Source organism: Fundulus heteroclitus, chromosome 14, assembly GCF_011125445.2.
Source record: "Fundulus heteroclitus isolate FHET01 chromosome 14, MU-UCD_Fhet_4.1, whole genome shotgun sequence".
Classification (NCBI taxonomy): Eukaryota; Metazoa; Chordata; class Actinopteri; order Cyprinodontiformes; family Fundulidae; genus Fundulus; species Fundulus heteroclitus.
The window spans coordinates 5,153,222-5,166,174 of record NC_046374.1 but is presented as its reverse complement, the minus strand read 5'-3'; the positions used below and the strand labels follow the sequence as shown (position 1 = coordinate 5,166,174).

At 41.8% G+C, this 12,953-nt stretch overlaps 1 protein-coding gene across 1 annotated transcript in view; it reads left to right on the top strand.

Moving 5' to 3' along the window:
- mllt3 (MLLT3 super elongation complex subunit) overlaps positions 1-12,953 on the top strand; it is an 80,367-nt gene that overhangs the window by 50,685 nt on the left and 16,729 nt on the right. The window contains exon 7 of the mRNA XM_036146115.1: positions 2,718-3,281. Coding sequence (XP_036002008.1) covers positions 2,718-3,281 — 564 coding nt within the window. The remainder of the gene's footprint in view (positions 1-2,717; positions 3,282-12,953) is intronic.

The window sequence follows — 12,953 nt, the reverse complement described above, 5'->3', positions numbered from 1 at the left end:
TATATATATATATATATATATATACTGCTTTATTATTTCATGAAAGCCGCCAACTCTACGCTGCATAAATAAATTACTATAAATTGTATTGCGTTATTGGATCCAGCCCTGCAAAGAGGTGGGGAACTGGTTTTCGTATTTAACTGGATCAGAAGTCTTGGGGTTGCACCCTAGGCCTGTTGCTAAGTCATGGCGTTACATCATTCCACAGCAAGCAGAGTCATTTTGTAAAAGAAAATGTTCTAAGCAATATTTTGTAGTCTTCTACTCTGCAGTCTTAATCAGGGTGGGCTTTTGAAAGGGTCATTTTCCTCATCTCTTAAATATTGATAGCTAAGAGACGCTAAGTGCCGTTTCCAGAGCTCTAAAACACTTTTTGATGTCAGGCTGGCCGGGAGGGGAAACAGGTTTACTGCAGTGGAGGAGTGCACTGAAGTTCCCAATGAGCCGCCAGTTTTACATCTTGGGGCCCCAGGGGTCACTAGCCGATACACCAAATGAAAGGTTTTAGTAGTGCTTGGGCAGAGCTGTAACACAACCCGTCGTCTAGACTACTTGAATGGGTTTACTGCGTTTGTGAAATATTGACAAGAGGGCTAGAGGTGAGACCTGAGGACAAATGTCTGCTGTCGTTGGAAGCGCTGCATTTCCTCCTCTCTCCTCGTTGCCTCTTTCTTCCCTTTTAAAGTTGTGCTTGTGTGGTTGTTGAAAAGAGTCCCTCACCCCGCTGAACGGCTCTGCTCAAAAGAAGTCGTGAGTTTGCTCTCTAAGCCCACTGATGAGTGCTGAGGAGACCCGTTTGATTTCCTCTCTAGAATGGTGCTCTTTTCAGCCATGGGATTGCCAAACGGCAGGGTGGCATGTCTGTTTTCTCTTGTGTTAAAGGCACGGGGTTAATCTTCCACTGATCTGGCCACCAAGTTTTTGCTCACTTTGTTCTTTATCTACATTCAAGCACTTTTGGTATAAAACAAATACTAAAGGCAGTTGTTGTTTTTTTGGGGGTGGGGATAGGGGGTTGTAAGACATCTGATTTAAACACTGAATGACTATCTTTCTTTTTTCTTAACATTCATTTATATTAAGAGTGCCTTTGGTGGAAACTCTGTATGATCACAGCTGTGGTAGCCCTTCCAAGCCTCAGCCCCTCATTATACTTGCCCACTGACCTAAAGAGGCATTTTCTTCTTCCTTGTGTCCCAATCCCTTTGGGCTTTGGTTTCTTTTTGGGCTTCAGTGACTCTGGGTTATTTTGTATTATTTCTTCTTATAAAGTTCTCATGTCGTTATAGTAGGTAAGTCAGTAAACGTTATTTATATAATGCTTTCCCCCAGTGTTCTTAACACACAAATAACTAAGACACTAACATACAGTTATGCTAAACATTAATGATAGCCCTGGCAGATTTTAAGTTGCTTTCATTCAACTAATAGGTTTGTTTCTGATTTGAAATTAAACCGGCATCTACAATGTACAAGGGCTTCTATTTTGGAAAAAAAAGTTGTACTTTTTAACAACAAATATCTATATCTAAAATTCTTCATACCCTTCTTAATAATTTGTGCAAACACCTTGATTGGCATTACACCCTCTTAAAGACTTTTTATAACTGATGACAAGCTGCTTGCATGTCTCATCTGGAATCTTCTACTATTCAGCTTTTGTGAAGAGCTCCAGTTTTCGAGGATGGAAAGCCTACTTGTCATCACGGCAATCTTTAGTTCAGATTTAAGTCAGAACTCTGGTTGAGCCTCTTAAAACATACACAGCAGTGTGTTTGTGCGTTTACTATTTATTCACTCCTTTAGAGGTGAGGTTTGAGTCATTCAGATGTCCAAATCAAGTTTCTCTGTAGACTGTCTGATGTTGAAAATTTTGACGTATACTTCCGTTTTATTATGCCAAATATGTGAAACAAGTTGCCTGTAACCATTGGCTAAAAAACACTAAAATATCCGATTATTTCAGAGAACCTTTTAAACAAGTGTTCTTCCATCTACAAATGCTTTACTTCCAGAAAGAACAGGGTGGTGGGCACCATACATGGTCCTCGGGGGCTACTTGTTGGTCACCCCTGCTCTAAAGTCTAAACAGGAACCTTGTACTGTATTCAGTGTTGAAAAGGAAGCCAACACTGAGGGACCTTGTGCTTTGCCATTGCAGCACTTAGAGGAACTCAAAGGCAGGAAATGTAGAACAGAACCCTGTGGAATGCCATACTAAAGAATTACAGCTTATAATTTAAAATGTAATTTAGCTGCATATATACCTCAAGAAAATTAAGCCACTTGATGAGCAACACTGAATAATCCAACGTGTCAAAGGCTAATTTAAACTTCTAGTCGGGGCCAACTAGAAGTAGTGATTTTTTTGCCTCCACACGACTGGTCATTCGGGATTCTGTAGAGTGGGCTTCACGAACACCAGACTGAAACCTGTCCTCTAAAAGCTGATGTGTCCCAACCTCTTCAAGAACGTCAGTCATATTAGCAAGTTTAAAGATGAGTAGGTTTGCTAAGAGCTGATCGATTTAAAATGTTATTGCTGTTGTTTTAATCAAAGTAGGTAATTGCCTTTAACTCATTTTGGAAACTGACCCACAGTTAAAAGAGCAATAAAACTTTTGTAATTTCCAGAAACTGAATTTGCTTTAAGTTTAGTCATTTGTTCTTGATGTTTGTTATTTAAGATGTGATTTTTTTTTTTTTATCTACAGGATTGCTTCAAAGGTGGTCGAACTGACCTCCTCACCACAGCCACAACCACCAGCACTAACACCAGCAGCTTCTCCAAACTCCACAAACCCTCCAAGGACCACAAAGATAAGCCTTTAAAAGACTTGAAAGAGCCCAAAAGTGCCTTCAGAGACTCTGGCTGGGAATCCTCAAAAGTCTCCAAAGAATCTTCAAGGAAACCCAAAGAGAATCAGCCACTCAGAGATAGCAATCCTAAGATGGGTTTTAAGGAACCCAAGTCTTTGTCCAAGGATCATCGAAGCGAGGGTTTGACCCATGGATCAGGGTTAAACAAGCGTCTCTCCGCATTGGACAGTGAGGATCTTATGACCAAAAAACGCAGAAAGGGATATCTCGACTCGTCGGGAAAGCAGACGTCAGGTTCGGACTCTCATTATTCTGACAAGAAAAGATTGCAGATGGAGACAAGCAAACTACGGCCAGATCAGGATGAAGCTGAGCGCAGGAAAGCGTCTAGGCTTCCACCCTTCCAGGAGCTGGTGGACCCCAACGACTCTGACATGGAAGATCAGTCCAAATCAGACGTAAGTAGAGCCCAGTACCTCTTCATTCTGTGGTCGGATAGTTTTAGGACACTAAGTGAACTGAAGGTTCGGGGATAAAGGGTGTGGGAAACACGGTCCACTTGTGGTGAAACCTAAGAGGGAGAAAATGTTGGTGGCCAGTCCTTCCTTGGTGTGGAAGCGCCATAAATTCAAAGAGCTAGCAGGAAAAGAGTCTTCTTTAATGGTGGTCTGGTAGGCTGTTGGGGGCAGGGTGGGGGAACTGGATGAAGGCTGGACACCCAATAAACCTAGGAGTTCAGCTGTATGTGTGGCCGACAGGAAATGATCAAAGCTGTGCAGAACAGTTAGAAGATGGTATTTGCATTTGCCTTTGTGACCAAAACAGCTTTATTTCACCCCGACCATGCGTGTGTATGAACCCTGCTTCTTCCTGCACTGTCCCTCTGTAATTCCAAGAAAAAAAACTCCCCCTGCAGTGGCTCTTTTGCATGAATAGACTGACATTTGACTGGGTTGCCTGGTTCACACATTTTTGGCGGAGAACCTCCCCGTAAAGAAAGGCCGTAACAAAGCAGACAAGAAAGATTTACGGTTTTACAACACCTGAGGAGAAAAGGGAGATACTGCCCTGAATAGCAAAGACTTGGACTTTAATCTTTTTTCAAAGAGGGAAAAGGCTGAGTATGTGTGGTGGAACAAGTCTGAATCCCAGTGCTTTGAAAAGTTTTCTTTAATGCGTTGCTGTTATTATTTCTATTTTAGGACGCCTGTGGAAAGTGGGGGAGGAGCAGCTTATTTAAGCAGGGCTGTTGTTAACAAGTACGAAGCGAACCTGTGTTCCTTTGTCTGCGCTGTGTGTAGAAGCCTTTCAACTTTAACCATACAGGGAACATGGGGGGAGGGGGGTCGTAAAAAGGGGATGTAGGGTGACAAATGCCAGGTGTTTGATTCTCCCCAGGCCAGCCACCCCGGTGGCCGAGCACCGCGCCAACACACACCGTCGCTCTCATTTGTCATGTGACCACTTGTTTGATCTCTGTGTTTTCCTCTGAGCAGTGTGCCTGAAAACTCACTGGGGAGGAAACGTGGAGTTGGCGATGACGGCAAAAGGAGAGCAGAGCGGGCGCAGATTGGGTGACGTCACCTACAGTTTGTTTAAAAGCAAGTGGAGGAGTCAGGGAGATTTACATCCTGCGTGGCTTCGCGTTACGTGCCCCTAATTCATTCTGACGTCCATTTGGCTCATATTCAGCATAATTATGTCATGGTTACCTTTAAATTTTAGGTCAAACCTGCAGCTTCATTTTTTTATATATATCTGGCTTTGGAAGTCAGACAAAAAAATTGTGGTAACAAGTAATTAGTTAGAATATATAAATGCTTGAAAATGAAAACAGGTGATGCTTTTTGTTTACTTTTTAGAAGTATTTAGCATTTCTTTTTTTAGACTTGAGAATAGTGCTAAGAAGCTTTCTTGCATCCTGATAGTTTCTTGAGGCGTGCTGAAACCTCTGCTCAGATCCAGTGTGGTGCTGCTTATGAGGCTGAGTTTACCTGTAGCTCTTCAGACTGAGCAAGTCTCCTGGAGAAGAGACGAAACGTTTGAACAAAGGAGAACCCGTCCAGACCGACGACCTGCTCCCCTATGTTTTTCTTCCAGTATTATTGTAATGCATCAGGTCATCTGCTCTACTCGAGCTGTACTGAGCCCAGAAAAAAAGACTTGAGACTTGACTTAGATCTCACGCACTAAAAGCTCCAAACCTGATGTGGACTTGAGGTCTGAGACTTGCGTCTCATGATCAATCTTGCTGAGGGCAGAGAACACGTTGTTTACTTGTTTCTATTCATCACAAGTCATATTTTTGTTTTGCAAAATTCTCTGACATGAGCACATGTGGCATGTTTTCTTAATATCCTTCAGCCTTAGAATCCACACATTTCTTTACTTCGCTTGCTTTCGCCAGCTGTACGCTATGGCTTTACTGATCAATGGGTGAACAACATACTTAAAGCTCCATTTGGGTCTGTCAATTGATTGGATGTCTCTCCTTTTCTTTCCTTAAGCACAGAAATAATGCCTGATGTCTTAATAAACGCTGTATATACACAGCAACTCTTCAGCATTTCAACTCTCATCACTTACTTCTCAGACTTTCTTTGAGTTTCATTACTTTAATTTTACCACAATCTAAAATAATTCAAATCAGCAAATAAAGCTCAAAAACGTTTAATAAAAGTTCAACATGCTTGTCTCTCATATCAGAAAGTTGAACTCTTATATAGATTTGTCACACATGCAGTGAAAAATGTCAAGGATTTGTTTCTTTCATTTTAATGATTATGGCTTATAGGGAAGAAAATCCCAAAATTCTGCATCTCAGAAAATTTTAATATTGTGAGGAAGCAAAATATACAGAAGGTTCAGTGGAAGGAAAAAGTGTGGTAGGAAAAGGTGCACCAGCAACAGGGAGAACCGCAGGCTTGAAAGGATTGAGTGAAATCCTTTAAAGAATTTGAGGGAGCTTCACAAGGAGAGGCCTGAGTCATGAGACAGAGCATCAAGACCCTGGAGCCTCTAGTCTGGAGGAAAAGTGGAGAGGCACTGTATTCATGCTGCTTAAAGTCCAAAGTGAAGTGTCAGTCAGCTATATGATCAGGGGTGCCATGTCATCTGTGGGTGTTGGTCCATTGGAGTTTCTGAATTCCAGCCAACACCGCCATTTACATGAAGGTTTTAGAGCACTTCATACTTCCTTCTGGTAACAGGCTTTGTGTAGACGCTGATTTCAAGTTCTAGCAGGACTTGAAACCAGCCCACACTGACAAAGGTACCAGAAGCTGGTCCCATGACTGAATTGGCACTGTGCTTGATGGATCTGCAAGCTGGTCTGACCAGAACCCCTCAGAGAACTAATGGAGTGTTGTCAAGAGGAAGATGAGAGATACCAGACCCAACAATTTGGGGTTTTCGTGATCTGTAAACTATAATAATCAAAATTACAAAAAAGTAAAGCCTTGAAATCTTTCACTCTGTTTAATGAACATATATATGAGTTTCATTTTCTAAAATGGGTGACAAAATATCAACCTTTTCCCAATATATAATTTTCTTAGATGTACCTTTAAGTGTGTGTTTAACCGTCCAAATTGTTGCAACAAGAGGCCCAACTCATCTCTGTAGACTGATGTCTGACTTTTTATAGTCTGTAAAGAGGGCCGCTTTAATGGGGTGGAGTGGAGCAGGAGAAAAGCCCTAAAAAGGAGTGGTACTAAGATTTATGGCACATTGAAGAAGCTGTCCCATAAACCAACAGGCCAGCTGTGTGTTCTTTGTTGGCAGGAGGTGACAACCACTGAAGCCTTTTGTCCTCACTCTGCTCTTTTTCTCTCATGTTTCTGATGGAGGTCGCTGTTCAGCACTCTGTCTTCTTGGACAGCTGTGGTTTACAGTGACACGCTCCCACAGGAATTTGGCTTTACACACTGGGATTGAAATCTCTGTATTACTTAGAGGATAACTCACTCCCAGATGAACTTTTTTTTGCTAATAAACTGCATACATGGATGTCTTATAGTGTTATCTACATCTCCCAGTCATTATTTTGACAACATTACAGTACATTTGTTGAAATCCTGGCCGGCTTTTGTGTCTTGTGTGGCACCCTCCTGATGAACATGAATACTTCATTGGAAGTTTGAATGATTATTGATATTGGTTCAAAGGTTTGTTGTAGCGTCAGCCAGAAAAACTGACGTATATGGGGTATAAACGCAGCTCCATCTTGCACAAGTTATGGTGCATTCACACCCAACGCGGTGACCGTAAACTTCCTGGCTGCATCACGCGGTGTTGACCACTGTGCATTTTGCATGCAGAGACAGGTGACATTTGGTTCACCGCGCTTCACCACTTCATCCGCTTCTATCCACTTGTCTGTTCAATACGTCAGAGCGTTGAGGCTCTAGACAGCACGTCGGACTTTTATGTGCACAAGCATCCAAGTTGAGGCCTTTTTGACGCTGAAAAGGCGTTTGGTCTGGACGCAGCAAGGCCGCTGCATACTCCACGACAACAAAGAGGTTGTTTTTATTGTAGTCGGGGGAGGGGCCTAATCAAGAAAATTAAAGTTACGTTTGATATTTGTATATGATTATTGTTTTGCACTTAACCAGAAAAAAGCTATGTGCCTTAAAAATATAGCAGTGAGATCAAAAATGGTGTAATTTATCTTGGTGTCAATACTGGGTTTAAAATAATTGTGTCGTAACAACCCTAGTATCTCTAAACTTTGTTTTAAAAGTCCTAGTGACTAAAACTTTTAATCTCTGTTTAGATCCACTTGGAACTCTACTCCTATGTTCCTTATCAGACCATGGCTTTGATTGTAAACAGCATCTAATACATTTACATTAAAAGAATCCTGTTTTCCAACAACGCCTTGCACCACCAGGAGCCCGTGTTCACATAGAGCTCCTATCAGCCTAAAAAAACCTACCTAGGACTTCAGAGTGAGTTAGGTGACTGCTGAGAGCAACTTTGAAGAAGGAGATGACAGGAAACTTTCCATCTTAGTGAGGAGGTTTGGTTAACCCCATTGCTGGGTGTGACGCTGCCTTTCAAGAGCTGTGATTGGTTGACAGTACAAGATAGAAACGACACAAGTGTGTTCCTAGTGATCAACAGAGGGAAATTAACCTATTAGACTGGATGAAGATGAAATTTAGCAAAATTAATTGATTGTCACACATCATCAAAATGTTTGAACTCACCTTCTTTACATCCTCCTCTTTATTTTGATTTGCTTATTTATTTTTACTCACCCGTCAGTTTACGACGAGTCACATTAATATTTGATTTTAATGTGCACTCACCTTTCAGCATTTTACTGGGATTGCCTTCTTGTGTAAAGCGGTTGGATTTGGCACAACGACTGACAGAAAATGGAGAAAAAAAAGTGAAAAAACCCCGAAAGAAACAGCGCCTCTGTCCCACACAGCTCTGGAAGGAGACTAGAGTAATGTTGAAAACTTATTTCATCCCTGGATCACGGCACACATACACAGACTTTGAAGCGTATCGCCGCAGATCAATGCATCTTTCTCTCTGCGCGTCTTGGTGCTTCTACACATCAGCCTGGAAAGTGAGAAGCGCTCCGTGCAACGATCAAAGCCAGGAGACGGCATCACACAGCGACCTTCTAGATGACCATTTAGGCTACTGACATTATCATGCAATACAGAAATTATTTGTCACCTCTTTTATAAATATTCTTTGTAAATTTCTCCACTTTCATGATTATCCACTGTTTTACCTATTATTTATTATCCTCAGTAAAATGAGGTTAGGTAGAGGCGCCTTTAACACGTCGGGCCACTGAAACGTATTAATTTCCCCCTCTGGGAACTATAACGTTTTTCTTATCTACATATTAATAATTATATGATTGTTCTAGAAGTTTATGTGCCCATTTCCTCCACTGTTTAGGTGGTGGATCAGCCAATCAGCTCTCTCCGTTTCCACCATCTTCCCTCCTTAAGACACTCTTAGCCTCACTAAAAGTCCTCCTCACCACTCCTAACATTTTTCACTTTAGGAGCTCTCTTAAGGCCTAAGATGCTTTGTGAATAGCTTTTATCTTACCGAGGTAAAATTCTAAGGAAAATCTTAGAATTAGATTTGGATACAGGCACTGGCATTTACAAGCTGTCTCCTCTAATTGCTCATTCATGCTGGGCCAAAATAGTAAGTCACCAGCTCTCTGTTTACATTCTCCCATGCTCTTGTGTGCAGCATATATGCAGGACAACATTTTATGGTGCGGTGAGGCATCTTAAAGATGTTATGCATTACCGTCATCTCAATGGTTTCCGTTGTCTATGATGTCTGGGGAGCATCTTTTCTGGCTACACCTCCTTAATTGCCTGTACCAGCAGTTTCTGTTGTGGATTGTTTTCCATTTATTTCAGTTTTGATCTCTTGCAACTTTCTATCACTAACAGGCAGACGGCTGAAAACTGTGAACTTGCACATCTATGTAATTACAGTCAGACAATTCACCTAACATTGAGTCAGTGACTTGGATGCATAACCCAGTTACATTGAATTACTCACGAGACAAAAAACCCTCCAGGCGCCCCCGATAACCACTTTTTGCTCCATCACCTTCTCCTCCTCTTTCTCCTGAACTCTCCCCATCTGTCTCCTCCTCCTCACTCCTATGACTGGCATTATTCTGTCCCTCTACATCAACTCCATGACCTCGATTTAAACTGACCTCCTCAGCTACAACTAACACCAACAGCAATAATAAACATTAAAGAATGTACTGTGTTAGAAACTAATGCAATAGAAAATAAATAAATAAATAAATAAATAAGCAAAGCTCTAAACACAGTAAGGGAATTACTCAATTTATTTCCAGTTTTCTTGGGCTTGTAAAAAATTGTTAACGTAGAAGCACAAGAAAACAGGATGTAGCCTATAGTTATTAAAATATTATCCTTTGAACCCGGGGTGCCGTATAGGGGAGAAAGGTTAGGACAATTCCAAGGGCCCCTGACTGTCAGGGGCCACCAAAAAGAACATTCTATAAATGTATATGAGGTTTTAGGGTGATCTAATTCCTGGCACCACACCTGCTTTGAACACAGACTCTCCCCTGTAATGTCTTTCTTTTTCTGATCAGCCAGTATGGATTGACATTAATTTTAATTGATAAAGCAGAGTAATTATTTATACACATATAGTGTAAGCTTTAATATTCTGTGTGCCCTGAACACATCCAAAACACACTCATAATATCTGGCAGGTGTGGGATGGTACCATGTAGGGAGTGTTTGCTAACCTGTAGTCATGCTCGGTCCATTGCCGGCCTGGCTGACTAATCACACTGACCTCGGCCTCTCCAGTAAAGGACTGCAGTTCCATAGTTAAAAAAACAGCAATAAAAAAACTGTTAATTTTGTGCACAGGCTGCATCATGCAGACATTTTCTCCACTCCACTTGTTCCTTTCTCCTTTCTTTCCAGCATCTTTTCTACTTTAGCTCGCTCCAGTTTCTTGCTTGCTTGTTTTTTTTAATTATGAGGGGCCGTTTGTATCTCGCATATTGACTCAGCCTGATGTTGTACTGGGCCGCCTGGGGCCACGAGGGCGACTTTGCGCCTGTGCATCACCTTGGCTGGGTTATATTATTGGGCAGAAAGAAGTCGGACCACCGACCGGTTCGGCCTGAAACAGACGGGCCGGTCAGGAATCCTCCCAAACCTCCCTGCCACCTCGCCCCTGGGTGAAACTGACTTTAGCCACTAATTCCGTAAGACAATTGCCCTGTAGAGTGGATCCCCCGCAGCCCTGTTTCCCAGTCCATTTGAGAGCCCCAGAGGTGATGTGCTCCTCCCCATGGCCTTTCCTCGTCTGGTTTACAGCCTACAGCCTGTCAGCCTCTGTGCAGGGTTGCAGGATCTTCTCACAGCAAGCAGGGCGCTTGCAGCTGCAAATTCCTCACACAGTGTTAATGGAAAACAGCTTTTGGGTCACAGACGACCTTTTATTTATTTTCTTTTTTTAACTGCTCGTGCCACCCCCTCTATGTCATTGAAAAAAGTGCCGCCCCGATCGGCTGCCCGATACGCCGGTGCCAGAAAATGCACGGTTCATATTTAGATGCATCAACTTGGAGTGTGAGTTCTTTGCTGCTGTCTACGTAAGTCAAACAGGCCCGTGTTGATGTGTTATCAGCTCTGTCTGAATGCTTTGTCATGCTGAGCATCCCATAGGAACTCTGTTGACTCCTTAAGCAGATGCAGCACAGGTGCTTGGAGCTCTGAAAGCCTAGGAGCAAATTTGGTCAGATAGTTAATCATGCCAAAAACAGTTTCCTAATATGTTTTTGTTTCTGGATGGTTCCAAGTCTTGAACAACTGCAAACTTTTCTGGATCCAACTTTAGTCCATCCTTTATGATGTGATGACCAAAATAGCTGACTTCAGGGAAGGCTGTCATGAAAAAAAAAATCATACTCGATACTGATACTGAGAAAAATGCTCAATACTGAAAATCATTTTTTAAACTGTGGCAAACATTTTTTCAAGCCACAGGGTTAATTATGGTTAAGAGCAAAAAACAAGAACTATGACACAATTTAAATGTTCTTAGTTAGTGCAAAACAAATATGTAGGAGACAATTCAGCTCTCGTTTAGAGAAATATATGATTTAAGTCTCACTTGACTTTTTGGCTAAACAGTAGACCAGATAACTGTATAAGTGTTAATATCCTTTATGGAAGAATGTACCTTTGATTAAACCTTGCACTTATTTTATTTTGTATTTTTATATGAAGGGTTTATGCAAATGTATTCAGCAGCAGCATGTACAATTTCTGTCATTCTGGTAATTTTGCATCATATTTCCTTTAGGGCTCAGTTCCATCAGCAGGGTAGGTTCTACAGGTTCCTACTTTTTTTCTGCTCTAATTACCAGCTTTAGTCTGGCTACACTATAGCCTTTATTATAATTAGCCACATTAACCTGCAATGCCTTTGAAACTAAACAGAGGAGTAATTGAGGGGGACGCGCAGGTTTGTGTCACTGCTTCACCATTTAGCAGCCGACTGAACTTTTCCTGCGTTAGCATGTCCTGCTGTAGAGCAGAGGATTGTGTGGTTCAGAACTGCATACCTGGGAAGCACACCTTAGCAGGGGAACTCAAACTAACAGAATACCATCATTGGTCTGTATGTGGGTGTGCCTCGATTCAGGAGCTGCATCCTTTGTAGGACCCAGTCTATGTGGGCTGGGTCCTTCGCTGGCCAGCCGAAGGTTTGTCCCGGAGTCTCCCTTTACACACTCATGAAGGCTTGCAATGTTTTGTTTAAAATAGTATCTTATAATCTTTTTATTTTATTCTTACTCAATCAGCCAAATATTCAAATAAATTTTATTTTGATAGAGAAATATATCACAAAATAAAATGCTTTGATAACAAATACTTTTGTGTAATTTATTAGTAAAAATTTTAACAGCTTAAACACTAACCCTATAACCTTTTGAGCCTTTTAAATAAATGTATTAGTAAAGAATAATAATAAGAATTAACCAAACATTTACGCTAGATATCTGAATGATTTATTTCTGCTCTTAACTCATTACGGAAAGCCAACGGGAGTTTGTCAGCAATGGGCCGGGAGACAGGCAGTCTGCCTCGGCATTGCGAGCTTCGACTGCCTGGTGAGAAGACCAAGCCGCAGAGGACATGTCCAAGCACTTTTAAAGTTAACAGACCAATAAGCGAAATTTCACCACTAGGTGGGCTGTTGAGCTCTGTCTGTAGACCATATACAAGATGTATGACAAGCCACGCCTTTCTCTACCTCCACTCCAGCTGCAAGGTGGCCCCCCTTTCCCCTCCCTTTGTCACGCGTCACCTCATATGTGCATATTTGCAGAGGATAAATACACAGCAAAACAGCATCACCTTTTGAAGGAACATGTCTGGTGAAGAAGTCCCTCATAACTTCAGAATGTTAGCAATTATAAAGCAAGTTAGCTAGAGTACAATTCAATTCGCCATTTTGTTCCTATGCTGCACTGTTCTGATGGTGGCATTATATGGTGGCTATGGTGGCTATGCCCTGAGTGGCAGCTGTTCACATGTTCATACATGCACGTCCGGCCTTGTAAACAA